Consider the following 19,990-nt stretch of genomic DNA (forward strand, 5'->3'; position numbering starts at 1 on the left):
TTTCCTGGACCGGGGGGGCGGGGACCGTAGCTCGCGGACTCTGGGGGATTCCAAACCTTTACTCCGCCCGCCGAGGTGGGGCCAGCCCAACGGCCGAGCCTGCGCAGTGTGCCTGGCAGGCTCCAGGGTCCCGGCGCACTACAAGTCCCAGAAGGCAATGCTCCGCGGGGCTGGCAGCCGCCTTACCTGCTACGAGCTTAGTCCTATGGATACTACCGGCTTTCCCCCTCCCCCGTTCCCGTCGGTCTCCTCTCCACAGTTAAAGGCTACTTCCTTTGGAAGCACACAAGAGGAAGCCTTAGCAGGCTCCACATTGAAACTCTCCGCGTACTCGTTCTTTCTCTCTCTGCTCGAATTATGCCTGACTCCCTCACCGGAGTCGGCTAGCGGACGCGAGACAAGGGACCCTTTGGAGGCCCCAACCCGGGCAACCTGGTTGCACTTCCGCCTCCCAGGCTCCGGAAGGTATCGCGCACGCGCTCCCTGCGACTCCGGCGCGGTTGACTTCCGCTCCCACTGTGCCCTGCGAGCCGAATCATGGATCACACTGGTAAGGAGGCGGAGGCAGTGGGGGTCCTGGTTCCATGCCCCCTGGCCGGCCTGGGACTGGTCGCCCAGCGAGCATAGAGGGTTTACGCTCGCCCTACAGCATTGGGGTGTGGCGGCGAGAAAGAAATCTCACAGACCCCTCCGCGTGTCCGACCAGGGCCTGCTACTTCCTGGCCTACCCTCCGGTTTGGTACCTACAGCCTCGGTGCCGGCAACAGCCGTTCCTTCTCTGCTTCTGCCGGTCTCCGAGCCGGGACGGCGCGCGGCGCGGGCTTCGCGGGGAGGAGAGAGCGCTGGCTCTTTTTTCCCTCATTTTGGGTGCTCTGCCCTACGTTATGGGGACTGGCGGGTAGATTCCAATCTCGGAGTCGGGGAAGCCTCATTACGCTGGGAGTCGATGCGCGAGAGTGGGTTGGAGACTTCCTGCTATCTCAGTCAGCTTTGGGCGGGTGCTGCGGTGGTCACCGCCTGTCGTTTTTGTCTCTCCGCTCTTTCATGGACTAGAGGTGGGAGAAGGGAGTCAGATATGGTTTTCGGAATCCTACCGGGAGCAGCTTTTCTGCTTAAGCCCAAAGCATGCGCCCCGCTTCGGCTGTGGTCCTTAACCATCAGTCTTGAGCTTAAAATCAAGATAGTCTCATTCCTTTCTCCAAGTAAGAATGGCTTCACTCTTTGTTATGTGTTTTTTGGTTTTTGCTTCCTTGTGGTTTTTGGATGTTGAATGAGTGTATTTGGAGTTAGATAATGCTCCGTTCACTTATATCAGCCATATTACAAGTAGGGGGGGGGAAGGCTTTTTCCAGTATTAAGTATTGTTTAGGATTCCTCAGTCATCAACTGTCTACTTAATTTCATATATATATGTATAGACACATACACACACACATATATATATATATATACGTTATGTGTGTATGTATACATACACATAGATACATATACACACTCTTCTAGGCTTGGAAATGGAATGGTAAAGAAGACGGACTGAGTCCCTCCACTTGGAGGTTACGTTCTATTGGGAAAGACAATAAACAAGTTTTTAAAAATACTTAAATGTTTACAGATTATGATGAGTGCTTTGAAGAGGGTAAACGGGTGCTCTGGTAAAGACTATTAGGAGGAAGCTTCAGAGAGGGTGGTTAGGGAAGGTCTTTCTGGAAAAGTAACATTTGTAAGCTGAGATCTGATGGATGAGAAGAATCCAGCGTGGAATAAATCACAAGGAAAGCATTTAGAACAAGTACAAAGACTCTGAGGGAGGAAAATTTAGAGAAGACCAGTCAGCTGCACCCAGTTAACTAGAGGGAAAGAACCGGAAGATGGGATTGGAAAGGAAGGCAGGAGTCAGGTCGTGCAAGACTTTGAAGTCCATGGTAAAGATTTGAATGTTAATTTAAGTGCACTATAAAGCCATTGAACAGAAGTAGAGGAGGAACATAATCTCTTTTTTAAAGCATAATAGGTTGTTTTATGGAGAACGGTGTAAGAGAAGGCAAGAATAATAGAAAATAGAAAACTTAGGAGGTGATTGTGCTAGATCAGAAGGGAGGCTTGGCCTAGTGAAGGTGGCTGGTTTAGTGAAAAAGGGAGTGGGCAGATAGAACTCAAACAGGCACTGGTGGATTGGTTTGGAAGCGTATGAGAGAAAGGAAAGGTGCCTAGGGTTCTAGTTTGAGTCGTGTCCATTACTGGAAGACTTGGGAGAAAAACACTTTTTTTTACGGAGCAGAGGTGAGAAATGGGAATTTGGGAACAAGATTTTGGACTGCTAAGTAAGAGGTGTGTGTTGAGACATACAAGGGGAGATGTCAAGTGGAGATCAGAGGGAAGTTTGTTTGGGACTTAGTACCACAAATCACTTAAGGCAGAAGAGAAGAGGGCCTAGAACCAGGCTCTTCGGAACTCTATAGTGTTTGGAAATTTTATAGAATCGAAACTCTGGGATCTTGGTGTTAGGGTAGCAGACATGCCACGTTAGCAAATGTTTTTCATTTGAGCATCTTACTGGAATTTTGGGAGTCAAGCAGCTTCCACAGTTTAGAGAATGTCATGTTAGGAAATTGTAATGTGGGTGGGTGTGTATCTCCATGTTTATTTTCCTAGTTCTCTAAGTTAAAAGTTTGCCTAAGTAAGTAAAAATCATCTGAGCATGAAAATATTCACTAATGAACTGACCACTTAAAAAATTAGTTCCTGCTCAGATATCCCTGCTTAACACCAGCTTCTTTTTTATTCTTTTAGTTAATTTCATTATACGACAGTGTCCGTAGTGTTTCATATCAGGAAATGGTATAAAATGCTGTACACTGATTGTGATTACAAAAGATTCCTATTTTCATTAAATTCATAAATGTGAATTTGGTAATTATTTGAATCGCAAATAAAATCATTGGCAGGTGAGGAAATGCCAGTTAGCCAGTGAATTGAAGACATTATGACAGGATAGGCATCTCAAAAGGATGTTTCTAATATAAAAGGATTAATAGAGGCCCTTGGGGAAATTGATGAACCCCTCTAGTGTTATGCAAAAATGACTGGTTTTGTAATCTTGCTGAAAAAGTCAGTCATAAAATAAAGGCTATCCTGTGGTGCTTTTATAATAGAATTTTGCTGGAAAAATTACTCCAGGAAACTCCTCCTTAACACTTGATTCATTCTTTGGCTCTTCTAAAAATTAGCACTTAGTTGAAACTATAACCTAAATTTTGTAAAAATATTTCTTGGTTCATTTAATTCAAGATAAAATTCTACACAAATCTTTTAAAAACCTATATAATATAATACAAAAGTGTTACGCCTTTTTAAAGTGGATTTCACTTTATATGGCCAGTTCTGTCCTTAATTCTCACTTTGTGTAATATCCAAAGACTTCTTGTTAGGGCTTTATGTTTGTAGTTGTCTTATTCAAAAGGAAATTATGCTGTATGTTCTGATTCTTAATAAAACCCCCAAAACCCTAAGACAAACCCAGAGTGATGTCACTATTAACCGCTGTACTTTGCTTATGAACTTGAAGTCTGAGACAGGCTGCAAGGTGTTAGAGGGCAGCAGGCTCTGGAAAGCCATAATAGGCTAAACAAGCCACAGTAGTGACCACAGGTGTCCAGGGTGGTGTGAAAAGGACTTGTAGTAAGGAAGTGGTGGTATCTTGATCATTCATCGAGGTGAAACCGTTAAGAGTCCTTTTACTATCTGAAGGACAGCACTGAACTGTCTACAGCAACTTGCTTTTTGTAGTTCATTGGAAAATCAGGAATACCTATTGAGCAAAAAAAAAAAAAAAAAAAAAAATTCATTCTGTCTTATCTGTTTTTTTGCTATTACATTGCTTGTAGGTATTTTTACATAAATAAGCAACTAGAGTGAAAGCAGATGAAATGCATTATTCAAATTGTTAATACCTTTTGTGAAGCGTTGAGAGTTGATCGAGTTGGATTTATCCTAACTTTAACTATACATGTAATCCCTTTTCCATGAATTTTTTTGAGGGTTAGCTATTATGAAAGTAATAATAGAAAGTAGACTGAAAGATAATTTAAATTAATAATTAAGGACCAGTTTTGAATTTTGTTCTGTCCTTCAGAAAGAGTGCAAATCGACGTGAGTTCAACATGTGTCTGTAATTCTAGTACCCTTGGAGATCATTAGTACTAATTAGGATACTATTTCCAAATTTGGCTTTACTGAATTTAATGTGAACAGTTTGGCTAGCACTCTGGATTGTACTGTCTAATGCAGTGGCAGTTACACAGCCTTGTTCACTAATTGTCATGTTTAAAACATTACTATTTAAAAAAATTATTTGCATTTCCTATTTTAGAGCATTTCCCTTTCTGTCTTTAGTAGGTAAAGGTAAATATTTTCTGGATTGTAATATCTTGTCATGGACTTGAAGAAAAGGTGGCTTTTAATCTTCAAATAGAGTCAGTTCTATGAAATAATGCTCCTATTACTCATGGGATATGAGTGAATTTAATTCATAAGCTAATAACAGACGGACGTAGAAAGTTTCAGTTATTTAGGCCAAGTACAGAAAACTTGCATCCTCCTAAATTATAATTTTCCATTACAGTGCTGACCAAGAATAACACAGTCACGTGTACATCTAGAAATGTTATAGCACAAGTACATTAGTGTGTGTTTTTACTACTACAGGTTGCAATAATTTTTACTATGTTCCTGAATGCTTTTTAGAAAAACAATTTTACACTTAAGAGAATAATCACATCCCTAAAACTAACTTCATTTTCAGTGCATTATTTATTTAATTTTACCATTGTCGGTGTTAGTTTTGTGTTTCCAGTATTATTGATTGTCCTGAGATTTATGCAGATTACTAAATTTACTGAGTGCCTACTTTGCATACTTGATGGAGATAGTGATGATTTTCTTTCTTTTTGTTCTTCTTCCTTTACTTTTTCTTTTTTAAAAAAATCTCTTATAGTTCCAAGACAGAGGTTCTTATCTTAGGCTCATGAAGGGGTTTACGTTTCTGTAAATCCCTCTGGAAAAATGGAAAATTTTTTTAGGGAGAGGTTCTGTAACTTTTGTCAACTCTTTAAAGGTTCCATATCTCAAAAAGCATTGATTTAAGGGTTTGTCCAAAATAGAGAAAATTAGTACTTGAACTTATATAGCATAGTATTTAAAATCAGAAACCAGATATTCAACCCTTGATAATGTTGGGTGTGTTGCTTTAATACCTGTGGCAGAATAATCTTCAAAAAGAAAAACTAAAAGAAATTACAACTTTTTTTCTAACATAGACAATGAGTTACAAGGCACTAATAGTTCTGGATCATTGGGTGGTCTTGATGTTCGAAGACGAATTCCTATAAAGCTCATCTCCAAACAAGGGAACAAAGCCAAAGCTTCACCTCGAACTCCAAGGACTATAAACAGGATGCCTGCAAAGGCTCCAGCTGGTGATGAAGGTAATTTGTTTAAACTAATAGGTCCAAAAGTCTTTCTTTTATATCTGATTCCACCAAATAAGCCATGTGATTTTATTTACCTTTAGTCACCTCTTTTTTTATCTTTTATACTCTCTTCCTTCTTCAGTCTTTGACTTCTTATTTTGGCATATTTTACTTTTCTCTCCCTTTATAAATATTTTTGGTTTATTTTGTTGAAAGTAACCCTGCCTATTGTTTTAAAAGAATCTAAACAATATTGCAGAAAACATAGAAGTAAAATTGTCCCTCTCCCCCCATAATTATTCTCTTCCCAAATAATCCCTGGTATGACTTTTTCATAGTTACTTTATAACTGCCCTTTGTTCATGCAAGATGCATGTGAGATTTTGCCTTCTCAGTACATACAGTTGTATTTCATTTAAGAAAATAGGTTTAGGTATTTCACTTACAGATATACCATAATTTATTTAACAGTTTTTCTAATTTTTTGCTGTTAAAAACAATTTTGTAGTAAATATCCTTGTATATGTACCTTAGTGTGTATATTTTGTAGAATTTAAACTTTGCATGAATTTGGGCATCTTAGAACTTGGTGGATTTTAGAATTTGTACATTTTAGAATTTGACAGTTGTTGCCAAATGGCCCTTTAAAAACAGTACATCACTTTATACTCCCACACCAATATTGGTACTAATAACCTTCACAAATTTTTGTTCTGATACACATTTCTTTAATTATGAGTGGGGCTGTATATCTTTTTTTTTGCATGGTACGTGGGCCTCTCACTGTTGTGGCCTCTCCCATTGCGGAGCATAGGCTCCGGACGCGCAGGCTTAGCGGCCATGGCTCATGGGCCCAGCCGCTCCACGGCATGTGGGATCTTCCCGGACTGGGGCACAAACCCATGTCCCCTGCATTGGCAGGCAGACTCTCAACCACTGCGCCACCTGGGAAGCCCCATGTATATCTTTTCATAGTACTGGTCATTTCTTTTGCCTAGGATCTACCTGTTCATTTCCTTTTCCCATTTTTTTTTTTCTGTTTGATTGTCTTTCTTGATTTTTGTGAGTTCTTCTTTGTAAATTAATACAATTGTCATGTATTGTATATATTCTCCATTTGTCTTTTGAGTTTTATATATAAAATTTTTATTGTAGAAAAGCTTGACGATTCTATGTAGTCAGATATCCAGTTTTTTCTAGTGTGACTTCTGGGTTTTTTGTCATCATTAGAAAGGCCTTTCCCCATTTCATGAGTGTAAAACAGTTTTCCCATCTTACCCTTTAGTACAGGGTCAGCAAACTATGGTCTATTGGCCAAATCCAGTCCTGTTTTTTTGTAAATAAAGTTTTATTGGGACACATCCATGCCTGTTGCTGCTTTTTTTTTTTTTTTTTTTTTTTTGCGGTACACGGGCCTCTCACTGTTGTGGCCTCTCCCGTTGCGGAGCACAGGCTCTGGACACACAGGCTCAGCGGTCATGGCTCACAGGCCCAGCGGCTCCGCGGCATGTGGGATCTTCCCGGACCGGGGCACGAACCCGTGTCCCCTGCATCGGCAGGCGGACTCTCGACCACTGCGCCACCAGGGAAGCCCCTCGTGGCTGCTTTTCACACTATATTGGCATAGTTGAGTAATTTCAGGTATGGCCTACAGAGCCTAAAATATTTACTTAACTGGCCTTTAAGCAGAAAAAGTTTGCTGACCCCTGCTTTGGAACTTTTATAGATATGTATTTGGTTATTAAAACAAAAAGGGGGTATGGGCTTGAAGTGGAAGGGAATGAAGAGATAACTGAGAGGAAAAGGATAGAAAGAGGATTTTAGCTTTTTTGCATTGTTTTACTGTTACACAAGAATTTATTTATACATTACTGTGTAGTTTTTAAAAAGTATTTAAAAACCAAAAAGGCCAAAGCGGGGGTACACTAGGTTATTGATGGAGCAGCAGCTGGTATGTTATCTATACAAATATATATATAGCTTAATGATGGGAGTACAAGTTGAACTACTCTGAAAAATGATAATGTGCTCCTAACTTTCTTGGCTGTTGTTCTGCTCAATAATTTTTTGAGTTTTAGGTAAGTAGAAAAGTTAACTTTCCTTATTTTGAGTTTTAGATGACAGCAGCTTTTATAAGGTATAAATGGACCATATAAGAACCTAGGGTCACTCAGATGTAACTTATAAAAACTCTACATTTGTGTTGGAGGTAATTAGATAGCAGTACACTGGTATGTATGTCTGTATCAGGTTCAAAAAATTCTTGCATCTATGCGTGTGTGTCTGTCTCTGTTTGTGTCCGTGTGTCTGTATGCAGATGCTGTAATGTGGCCATGTGGGTAAAGTTAAAGCTTCTGTGCTTTGGCTACTCTCTTTACCAGTTCTAGGGCCAAAAGAGTCGTGAGAGGCCTGGCACCTTGGAAGGATAGATTTGTCTTCTCAGCTTTACTTTAGGTAATTGGATTCTACCTAGAATCCCCGTAAGACTGTTTGCTGGTTTTCTTTTCTTTTGTATGAGATGAGAGGATTACCATCAACTTTTTAATTAGGTCAGAGAAATTGATATTGAGCTCATTTGATCTTCATATTGTTTTAAGTTTATTGATATTGATACATGCAGTGTAGGGGAGGATACTTGTAAGTAGATATGATACAAATTCTGCTGTTTGTGTGATTAACCGGGGAGAGGTTTCAATGGAAAGGATGAAGTATGAAAATGTTGGATGTTTCTAAAATCAGGCTCAGTTTAAAGCTGAAGAAGAGGATACCTAATTTACTAAGTCCTAAGAAGAAAGTCTGCAGAATTCTTTGTTTTCATTAATCCTTTAGCAATAATATCAGTTTCTTACAGCATAATACCACTTTTATAGATAGATCAGAATAAATGGTGATAAGTGTCTTTTATTTGTGTAATAATCATGATGATAATTAGTAGTTTTATACTAGAAATAGTTTGGTGAATTAATAAGAGCACTTGAATGGGAGTGAAGAGATCTGAGATCTTTTCCTAGCTCTGCCACTGATCTTCTCTGTGTTGTTATTATGATCTCCAGTACTGCAATATTCTCAGTCATGAGAGTTGGACTACATGATTGCCAAGATCATTTCTAGATGGTGCTTTAAACTAGACTTGATTATCTTGTTCTTAGAAGAGCTTTGAAAGGTGTCAGTGAATAGGTCTATTTGGCCATGTACATGTGCTTCCAAAATGAAACTGAGATGTGAAAAGTTAACAGGTAACACTTTCTTCTCTCAGAAGGATTTGATTTTAATGAAGAAGAACGGTATGACTGTAAAGGGGGCGAACTGTTTGGAAATCAGCGAAGATTTCCTGGACACCTTTTTTGGGACTTTCAGGTATAACTAAAAATAAAAAATTTTATTAGAACAATAAAATATTTTAAATACTTTATTAGAACAATTCAGACTACATAAAGAATGGTATGAACTTTTATTATAGTTACATCTTTCAGTACTCACAAATCATTTGTTTATTAATGCCCTATTTCACTGTTTCCAAAAATAATCTGAAGTAATTTTTAGTGAAGTCAAGTAAAATCAATAACCATTAACACTGTTTAAGGGAATAAACCCCCAAGACTGATGGTGGCCCAACTAATGTGGCATATGTGGGGATTATACCAAGAAACCTTCATTTCTAATTGTTTTAATAACTTTTATAAAATACTAACCAATTCATTGTGTAAATTATGGACGTAAGTTTTAGAAATGCTTAAGGAAAATTTAATTATATCATTTCAACAGATAAACATCTTAGGTGAAAAGGATGATACACCAGTTCATTTCTGTGACAAATGTGGATTGCCTATTAAAATCTATGGGCGAATGGTAAGTGTAAATTAAATTCTGTTCTTGTAAGTTAAATATTTGTGTAGAGGTAGGATTCTGAAATTTAAGTAGATAGATTTATTACTGTTTAGTGATTAAGTTTATAACATTTTAAATAAGTATAAAATAGCTAGGGGAAATTTGGGAATAATATGTATTTAATAGAATTATCTTGACAAATTCTTTAATTGCTTGTAAAATATTAATTACGGAAACTAATTCTGAAAACTAAATAATTTCCTTGGACTGTTTGATACCTGTTAGTTTACATTAATTCTAGTTTATTAGGGAAACATTTTTATTTTTTCCCTTGTTAACAGAATAAAATCAGTTATTCATTTCTGAAGGCTATAATTTTTAATATAAAACTGAATTAATAAAGATTATTTATGATTTCTAAGAATTGAATTCTAAATGTTAAAAAAATACAGCCCTAACTGTAATTTAATAGTAATTTTGATGTATAAAAAGATAGTTTTACATTTTTGTTGGAAAAAAAATTGAATTCAGTGATATATCTGTGATGGTGGAGGGTGTGGATTATGTACTGTTGCTTTGCTATATATAACACAGCTAAATAATGGTAATGGCCTGTGAGTTTTAAAATGGTGTAACATCATTTTACTGTGTCCTTCTGATTTATTTTTAAATATTTGTAAGTTCATTAACTTAAGACTACCAGGAAAGAAGGCTACTTATATTACATTAGAAGATATTTGTTCTTTTCCTGCCTAGGAATACTTTCAGGAGATACAGGATTAGATAAAACATTATTCAGTATTCTTCAGGAGCTTTTAACCTGTAGGGACCATGAATGTGTAAGCAAATACGCATGTATATGTTTTTTGAGGAAAGGGCCAAAGTTTTCCTCGCATTCTCATGAAGAGCTTTGTGACTGAAAAAGGTTAACTGTTGCTTTTATGTAATTGGTACTCAATAAATGTTCATTTTAACAAAACAGTTCTCAAGTGCCTTCTATGTCTAGGTCACTGTGTTACTGTTTTTTTTTTTTATGGAAGTATTTTAATTTGTTCTAGTATGCTTAACTGTAACATGTCTCTGTTCACAGATTCCATGCAAGCATGTTTTTTGCTATGACTGTGCTATTTTACACGAAAAAAAGGGAGATAAGATGTGTCCAGGGTAAGATCATCATTAAATTTTTAAATAATAAAGTTTGTGATATAATGATTTATAATCTAGGTTAAAGGTCAGGGTGTGCTCTAGACCAGTGGCAGGATATCAAATGTGTAGACATGGCTCATGTTTCTCTGTGAGCCTAGAGTTGGCCTTAGCCTTCTCCTTAAGATAGGGCTAATTAGCTATTATCTATCAATTCAAATTGGCCAAAATAACGAGTATGGGCTTCCCTGGTGGCGCAGTGGTTGAGAGTCCGCCTGCCGATGCAGGGGACACGGGTTCGTGCCCCGGTCTGGGAAGATCCCACATGCCGCGGAGCGGCTGGGCCCATGAGCCATGGCCGTTGAGCCTGCACGTCCGGAGCCTGTGCTCCGGAACGGGAGAGGCTACAACAGTGAGAGGCCCGCGTACCGCAAAAAAAACCCCAAAAAATGAGTATATTTGCCATCACAAAGTTAGCGTTATAAACCAAAAATAGTTATTTTCTTGTTTTAATGGGATGCTAGAGAGGTAGTATCACGTAGTGATTGAGAGCAAAGACTCTCGAATTAGAATTCCTGGATTCAAATCTCTATTCTCTTATTTATTAGCTGTGTGACATAGGTGATTTCTTCTTCTGTAAAATGGAGCTAATAATAGTACTTACCTCCCTGGGTTATTATTAGAAGTAAATGAGTTAGTTAATGCATATATAGTACGTAGCATATAGCAAGTACTATGTAAGTATAAGCTCTTATTTGTTACCTTCAAATCTGATTATTATGTCTTGAGTATATCTTAGAACACCATCATGTTCTAAGATAGACTCAGACAAGTTACGACAATCTAGAGGTGTTGGTTGATAGTGATCTATTTGGGGATGGTCTTGAAGGATCCAGAATAAACTATGAATTTTTATATCAATTTAGAACTCCTGATAGAATGTTTGAGGAAAGCTTTGAGAGAAACTTCTTTGGAACAACTGTAGGCTTCCTAGATTCCTTATAACCTATGTCAGAACCTATCCCAAGGGTTGTAGTATTAGTTGATAGCAAAGCTATGGACGATTGTAAGGGGTAATTTTCTTTTATGGTGTAGGAAGATTGGTATCACTGAGAGAGAATGGATGATTCATTGACAAACCATTGCCAACTAATTGTCTTGGCATATTTTTATTAGCCCTTTAAAGTCACAGATTATAAAATTTATAGTGTGAGTTTAAAGAGTATTTCCTTCCTAGAATTATAATTCAGAAGAGTTATGAAATTAAAAGTGCATATTCACTGTTTGCCTTATTTTCTGTAATGCCTGATTTTCCAACACGGTGTACATCCACTGTATAGTAAATTTGATGGCCTCACTGGGATAAGGGATTTTGGATGTTGTAAAACACCATGTAGAGGACATCAAAAGGTTTTCTCTTTTATGTAAGTGTTCTAGTGTTAATATTTAAAAGGGAATTTAGTTTTCAGGGTGTTCAGTGTAACTCCAGTAAGCATCTCGCTGGTTGGCCCTGAGGTATATTAGAGCATAAGCCCATCTGGATCAACAGACCCAATCCAAATTAATGTAAGTACTATATACTAATGCTTAAGCATCACCCAAAAGAAGTGCCTCACATCCCATTACTGTGGAGATATTTCAGAGCTTACACCAAGTTAGAAGCAAAAAATAAGAAGTGTGCCAAATGGCCACTAAAGGGATGCCTCCTAGTATCAAGAAGGAGTACCAGCCTTCAGTGAGGAAGGAAAAACAGACACCACTCAAAATCAAGAATATAGAGCCATGTAATATAGTGTCATATGACCTGACACACATATTCAATGATAACAGCTTATACATGTATAGTGCTTAAGTAGGCATTAAGTCCTGTCATTTTCACTGTTTTGTTGATGTTACAGATACTCTTTTAAGTAGGGTGAAGTAGATACAAAAACATTGTGAGTTAGGTTACATGTTTGAACCCCATTTTACAGATAAAGAAACAAAGTTTAAATGACTTCACCGAGATTTCAGAGCCAGTACTAGATCCCAGTTCCAATTCCTAGTTTGGTCCTCTTTCCGCTATTTCAAGAAGACTCTAAAGGCAAGAGTGGATTAAAAACAGTGAATGAAGAATAGTTACAATTTGACCCTGACTCATTAAGAAAATACTGAGTTAAATTTAGTGGTTATAATTTAGAGAAGCAGGAGTGTGTAATACTTTGTAGTAGTAACTTTGACAGTTCAGGAAGACCCCTTCTTGAAGGGACTCTTGGTGTTTGAATTTAATTTGTTTATGTTGTTTAATGTTAAGAACCTTGATGATTAAGATAATCCTATTTATTTTTGTAGTTCTTACAGTTCTTCCACTTGGTGTCTTCCACGTAGTATTATTTGCACAGAAAATAATACTCAATAAATACGGTACAAGTTTGAATTCCAAGATTGTGATAGATCCTTTGGTTTGCCCTTCCTGGATTTTTCTTTGCAACTGGATGCAAAGCATAGAATTGTTTGAGAAAATCAGATAAATTCTAGGAAGAAAATTTCTTTTCTTAAAACATACTCTGTTTGATAAACACTTTGAATTTTTTTCTTAAGCGTTCTGATGTTGAAAGAAATGCTGATGCTTAATAGGGAACAGACCACAAAGTGGAAAAGATTAAAGGTTCACTTGCAGTAACTATAACTTTTAATTGTGAACTTCTGTAATATTTTCCATAACAAAATTTAAAACTAGTCATATCTTTGAAATTAAGTGCATTATTTTTATAGTCTGTTTTTAGTAAATCAAACTTTTTTCCCCTTCTGATTTAGCTGTAGTGATCCTGTGCAGCGAATTGAGCAGTGTACACGAGGTTCTCTCTTCATGTGTAGCATTGTTCAAGGGTGCAAGAGAACATACTTGTCCCAGAGAGACTTACAGGCTCATATCAACCACCGCCATATGAGAGCTGGAAAACCTGTTACCCGTGCTTCACTTGAAAATGTTCATCCTCCTATTGCCCCACCACCAGCTGAAATCCCCGATCGTTTTATAATGCCGCCAGACAAGCACCATATGAGCCATATTCCGCCAAAGCAGCACATCATGATGCCACCACCTCCTTTGCAACATGTGCCCCACGAGCACTATAATCAGCCACATGAGGATATTCGTGCTCCTCCAGCAGAATTGTCCATGGCTCCACCTCCACCTCGCTCGGTCAGTCAGGAAACCTTTCGTATTTCAACAAGAAAACACAGCAATTTGATAACTGTCCCTATTCAGGATGACTCAAATTCAGGTGCTAGAGAACCACCACCTCCTGCCCCAGCACCTGCTCACCATCATCCTGAATATCAGGGTCAACCAGTGGTCTCGCACCCTCATCATATTATGCCTCCACAGCAACATTACGCACCACCCCCACCTCCTCCACCACCAATAAGCCATCCAATGCCACATCCTCCCCAGGCCGCAGGTACTCCTCACCTGGTGTATAGCCAAGCTCCACCTCCACCAATGACCTCTGCTCCACCACCAATCACCCCTCCCCCTGGACATATTATGGCCCAGATGCCACCTTATATGAATCATCCTCCTCCAGGACCTCCCCCCCCTCAACATGGTGGTCCACCTGTAACTGCACCCCCTCCTCACCATTATAATCCTAACTCTTTACCCCAGTTCACTGAAGATCAAGGAACTCTGAGCCCTCCATTTACACAGCCAGGGGGAATGAGTCCTGGTATATGGCCTGCACCGAGGGGGCCGCCTCCTCCTCCACGAATGCAGGGTCCGCCTTCTCAAACCCCACTTCCTGGACCACATCATCCAGATCAGACAAGATATAGACCGTATTACCAATGATAATAGTATTTTGAACTGAAGATATGGGGAAACAAACTTATGTATAGTCAACCTTTTAATTAAGCTTTGACTGTTTGGGGAAGGGAAAGCACCTCTTACTGAGGTGGCTGTAAAACACTTAGGGTCTTGTCTCTTAAAATGGTTTTAAATCTTGACCTTAGGAGTGATTTCAAGTACTATACTGTAGTGCAGATAAGTGGCTCAGTTGAGCACAACTATATTTTAACAACTTTTTTCCCCTAGTGTGGTAAATTGACCCAGAGGTGACCATTTGTAAAAAATATGAAAAAAATTTTTCGTCGTCCCACTTTCAAAAATATTGCTTTTGTTTAACCCAATGTTTAGTTTTTCTTGTGATACATTTTGTTAACCTGTGTAAAAGGATTAAATTTCAATATGGTTGTAAAAATGCTATTTTTATGTGAATTTAAGTGCAGCCACATACTGTTTTTTAAACCATATGTTTTACCACTAATTTCCCAAAGTTATAATAAAATCCTAAAAGTAAAAATCTACTAGAATTTACTGTAAGGCAGACTGTTAAATGGTAGAAAATGATTTCACATGTTAGGCACTGAAATTTTGAGGTATATTAGGTGTATAATGCACTTGGATGCCTTTTCATTTGTAGGCAGCCTCAGGAACACCAAAATACATTGGAATTCCAGTACTAAGAAATATTTATGTTTGTAATATTGAAAGGCAGTGTTCGTTACTTGGAAAGTTACGGCCAAAGTAATCAACTCTGTAGGCTCCAAGCTGTTGGGGATGCTGGTACCCATTAATGCTTTTTACTGAATGGTTGGAATCACATGATACACCACACTGACTTATCTTAAGTAACATTATTTTATAGAACTGTTTAAATGGTGTGCTTTAGATGAAGTGTATTCCTCTCATTGTCTTAAACTAAATATTTAGGGCTAAATAGGCTTTATGTAATTCCTCATTTCATGGTAGAATTTGATCCCGTGCTTAAGTGGGTTCTTGTTTATTGGGTTTTAAACTATAATTTGAATGCCATGGAGGAATTTGAATACTGTATTAATGAAGGACATTCTTGTAATCACATACTTGTGTTGCTCAGGTTTCATTACTGTGTGATAAGGTTTTTCCTCTAACTTGATATTTAAAAACTATTAATGATTTCCTGTTTCTTTTATTGGTTAAGCATCTAAAAACTTGGAACGTTTTAGCTTGGAGTCAACAGTGAAGACTACCAGATGATTTTGTATTGGAGAAAAGAAAAGTAATCTAAATTGTGAATTTCAGTGCTTTATAAGGTGTCTTCGGAGTCAGCTTTTGCATTATAGGGGCTTCTTACAGTCCAGCTGAGATGACCACTTACAGTTTATACAGAACTCATATGTATAAATCAACACTCTTAGGATATTACTATATATCCTTTGAATAAACCCCTGTGAAGTACTTCCTCCCCCCTAAAGTGGTGCATAACATATAAACATGAAGTGTGTAGTATGCAGATGCCATTTATTAAATAGTCGTGTATAAATTTAGAACATTTCTTTTTGACAAAGGGTGAACTGATTGCTAATTTACCATTTAATTCTGTCGGGAACAGGCAAAACAACCTCTCATCTTGGATAATCAGATGCAAAGTCATCTATGAACTTAGAGCTGAAGTTAGAAATAATATAAGTGGCCCTTTCAACCATGACCAGCTGAAAATAACTAATACACTTTTTTTTAAGTGAAAGTACATGATTTTTCACACCTAGCAATTTGAGAGTCCAGTTGTTAATGCAATATTCCTAGTGAGAAATTGTTATTAGAAGCATGGGAGTGAAATAGTATGAAATGGTGGTGAGTGTGTCTATCATATTACTGTAGGTACTTGGTCTGTGCAAACCTGATTCCTTTTCATGGCCCTATTTAGGAGCTGTTAAAATACTCTTGTTGAAAATCCAGTACCATTTTTTGGTTTCATGTAATAGGAAATAGCCGAATTCACTTTAAAGCTTCTCAACTATTTATGAAGAGCTTACCTGTTTTAATGAAATTCACTAGAATTGAATGTGGCATGAAACCACTTAGCCTATGTATTGGACAAAAAAATTAATATCATGATAAAATGCCACATGTTAAGAGAATTCTTGTAGGCTTTTAAAAAATGATTTCGGTTAGGTTTAAGAAATATGTGTTATGCAGGAAGGCAGATCAGACGAAATGTGTTGTAACACAGTTTTTTAAAATGGTGTTAGACTTGAATTCATCCAGTTATTGTTTGAATGAGGGTGGGTGGGTAGAAGGAGAACAGAATTACTGTTAGTGTTTCTTTCCTTAAGGAAAAAGATGTGAATCCCAGCCTTATTTCAGGGAAGACTTTGAAGCTATGATGGACATAAGTCTAAATTAAATGTATGTATATTTCATTATATTGCTCTTAAGACTACTGAGGTGGCAGTTTAATTCTTAAAAACAATAAAATGAAAGCATAAATACTATTTTGCCTAGATGAATTTTTACCTAATGATGACACATTTGGGAGAATGCAGAATTTTTCTTGTTGATACAGCTTTTACAGTAAAATAGATTCACGTTTTTGGAGATGAAAACCAGCAAGTTGAACGTTAATATTTCTAAAGTGGTATGATTGTTCAGAGTACTCTGTAGTATTTTGGGGAAATATCAGTTGCAAAGACTAAGAAACTACTTAATATCCATCTTGCCCTGTAAAAACCACTTGCTCAAGTGATCGTATAAATACTACCACTGAAATATAAATGCAGAAGATAATCTGACCATATTTTTAAACTCAAAATAGGTGACTTTACTGTATGAAGTATACAGAGCTGCTTTACGCTTTGTTCTTACTAACATACTGGAAGAGTATCTTTCATACATCTTTTTGGAAAAACTGTATAGACATAAAATTCTTGAAAAAGCGTTACAAGTACGTGGAAAAATCTCACACGTACCTGAAACAAAAATAAACTTTTCTGACTATTAGATCAGCCATCAAATTGGTATATTGATGTTAATTGAGGTTTGACATAATCATACTCTATTCTGACCGAAGTGGATTTATTTTTCTTCACTGGTTTTTGTAACTGTAATCTGTTCAGTTGTGGCCTAGACCAAGCCGACTTTACTTATTATAATATATGCACAGTCTAATAAAGCAATATTGGATATACTAGGTTTAAAGGGGAAAGAGAGGTAAGCCAGTTAAAATACTTGGTAATGATACTAATAAAAACGTTTGAATTTTCAAACATATTTTGTTTTGATTCATGCCCCTTCAGTTTTCCATCTTTGAGGGGAAAAGTATTAAGGGAGAATTTTTAAAGCAACATTTTAGTATCAAACTTTAATTTTCTCATCTCCCTTAGAATTTGAATTTTTAGGCATTACAGAATCATAGGATTTAAATGAACAGTGGTGGGTCATGGGTTTAGCTCTAACACTTGGGTGGAACCATGTCTTTTTAAAAATCTGCCATTTTGAAATGTTAATCTATGTCCTGAGAATGTCTCATTGCTATTCCAAGTAGTTGTTAGCACCAACTTTCATATTGTATTTAAGCTCATTTCCTATTAACCTATTTCCTACCTTTAAAATTGTTCTCCCTTTGTCTTCCTTCAGATTGAAAAATCTTGCTCCCTTTACTTTTCTTCCTATGTGTTACTTTCAAAATCTTTAATTTTTTTGTTTTAAAATTTGCACTCATTTCAATTATACAAGCAATAAGTCTTTTGGGAGAAATATGTCATATTACAAATGAAGATCCCCTTGACCACTACCACAATGAACATTTCCCTTTCAGAGATAATTCATGTTATAACTTTGGTGTATGAATTGTTTTAGTTGCAGAGCTGACAACTAAGTAATAGGCTCCATCCTCTGGTTAAGCACCCTAATCCATGGTAAATGTAGTATTTCATGCCTGTACTCAAATAGGTACTGAGCACCTACCATGTGAAATATAAAGATTCATTTATATGCTAGATACCATTTAAAAAAATTTTATTTTATATTGGAGTATTGTTGATTAACAATGTTGTGTTAGTTTCGGGTGTACAGCAAAGTGATTCAGTTATACATATATCTATTCATTTTCAAATTCTTTTCCCATTCAGGTTATTACAGAATGTTGAGCGGAGTTCCCTGTGCTATACAGTAGGTCCTTGTTGGTTATCTATTTTAAATATAGCCGTGTGTATGTGTCCGTCCCAAACTCCCAATCTGTCCTTCCCCCCACCCTTCCTGGTAACCAAAAGTTCGTTCTCTAAGTCTGTGAGTCTGTTTCTGTTTTGTAAATAAGTTCATTTGTATTAATTTTTTTTAGATTCTGCATATAAGCAATATCATATGATATTTGGCTAGACACCATTCTAATCACTTTGGATGCACACATCTTTAGAGACAGATGACCATAAATTTCGTTAAATTATGTAACATGTTAGAAGTGTGATAAAATCCTAGAGAATAAAGGGAAAGTAAGGATAATGGGGTGTTGGTAGGTTTGCAGTTTTAAATAGAGCAGTCTGGGTAGAATTCATTGAAAAGATGACATTTGAGCAAAGATTTGAAGTAGGTGACAGTTAGCCACGTATACTGTGTGGGGAAGAACTTTCCAAGCAGAGGACACAGTCTGTAAAGGCCTTAAAGAGGGGGTTGCACCTGGCATATTTGAGAAATAGCAAGGAGATTGGAATGGAATGAGTGAGTAGTAAGAGGAGGTCAGAGAGGTAATGACAGCGGGAATGGGGAGATCACAGGCTTCCTAGGCCATTGTAAAGATTTTGACCTTACTCCGACATGGAAAACCATTGTGGGGTTCTGAGCAAAGGAGTGGAATGATCTGGTTCTTTTAAAAGGATTATTCTGGCTGTGTGTTGAGAACAGATGAGGGAAGCAAAGATTGGAAGGCCAGTCAGAAAGCTGTTTTAATCATTTTCACAAGAGATGATGGTGGTGACATAAGTATCAAGAAGTGGGTGAGGGACTTTCCTGGTGGTCCAGTGGGTAAGACTCCACGCTCCCAATTCAGGGGGCCCAGGTTCGATCCCCAGTCGGGGAACTAGAACCCACATGCATGCCGCAACTAAGAGTTCACGTGCCACAACTAAGAGTCCACATGCTGCAACTAAAGCCCACATGCTGTGACTAAGTAGCCTGCATGCTGCAACTAAAGCCCACACGCTGCGACTAAGTAGCCTGCATGCTGCAACGCAGATCCTGGGTGCCACAACTAAAACCCAGCGTGGCATGCATGCATAAATAAATAAATAATAAGAATTTAAAAAAAGAAGTGGGTGACTTGTGGAAGGATGGATATATATATATATATATATATATATATATAATAAAAATTTATGTATGTAAATTAAGCACTTATATATGATGGACATGGGTATATAATGATGAACCAACTAGATATGATCCCTGCTAATTAGGAGCTTACATTTCTAACTTGCCCAGGAATTGTTCTTGATAGTAACCTCTGAATTTTCCTCAAAAGATTTTATTATGTTCTTTTTCAAAGTATAGCAGCCAGGGTGGGGAAAAACACTAAAAAATGTATTACAACAGTATACAGATATACAACCATAATGAGAGAATTTATTTGATTCTGGAATTAATAATATATTTCCTAATATCTTTTCTGGGTATATTGTGCAATGCTAAATAAGTGACTTTGGAACAAATCTGCAGAATGCACCTATATTGTTCCTGAGTTTAGTCCTGCCTTGTG

General features: G+C 37.4%; 1 protein-coding gene across 3 annotated transcripts; it reads left to right on the forward strand.

Moving 5' to 3' along the window:
• The first annotated feature begins 226 nt into the window (after window positions 1–226).
• CBLL1 (Cbl proto-oncogene like 1) lies at window positions 227–17,511 on the forward strand. 3 transcript variants are annotated; one of them, XM_081243591.1, is made up of 6 exons: window positions 227–550; window positions 5,316–5,483; window positions 8,728–8,825; window positions 9,234–9,317; window positions 10,387–10,460; window positions 13,236–17,511. In XM_081243591.1, the coding sequence occupies exons 1-6, from the start codon at window positions 538–540 to the stop codon at window positions 14,269–14,271; spliced, it is 1,473 nt and encodes a 490-aa protein (XP_081099717.1). In that variant the 5' UTR covers window positions 227–537; the 3' UTR covers window positions 14,272–17,511. The 3 variants fall into 3 exon arrangements, with proteins under 3 accessions (XP_081099717.1, XP_081099716.1, XP_081099718.1); XM_081243590.1 differs by having other exon boundaries at window positions 230–550; window positions 8,725–8,825; window positions 13,236–17,510; XM_081243592.1 differs by lacking the exon at window positions 227–550 and adding an exon at window positions 896–1,202 and having other exon boundaries at window positions 8,725–8,825.
• The last annotated feature ends 2,479 nt before the right edge of the window (window positions 17,512–19,990 follow it).

This window comes from Mesoplodon bidens (genome assembly GCF_964165515.1).
Source record: "Mesoplodon bidens genome assembly, chromosome: 9".
Taxonomy (NCBI): Eukaryota; Metazoa; Chordata; class Mammalia; order Artiodactyla; family Ziphiidae; genus Mesoplodon; species Mesoplodon bidens.

Excerpts from the sequence above, each read along its gene's own strand:
- CBLL1 (XM_081243592.1), top strand. The coding sequence starts at position 947 with ATGCGCGAGAGTGGGTTGGAGACTTCCTGCTATCTCAGTCAGCTTTGG. Across the intron at positions 5,484-8,724 it reads GGCTCCAGCTGGTGATGAAG|AAGGATTTGATTTTAATGAA; the intron begins GTAATTTGTTTA and ends TTCTTCTCTCAG. Across the intron at positions 9,318-10,386 it reads TTAAAATCTATGGGCGAATG|ATTCCATGCAAGCATGTTTT; the intron begins GTAAGTGTAAAT and ends CTCTGTTCACAG.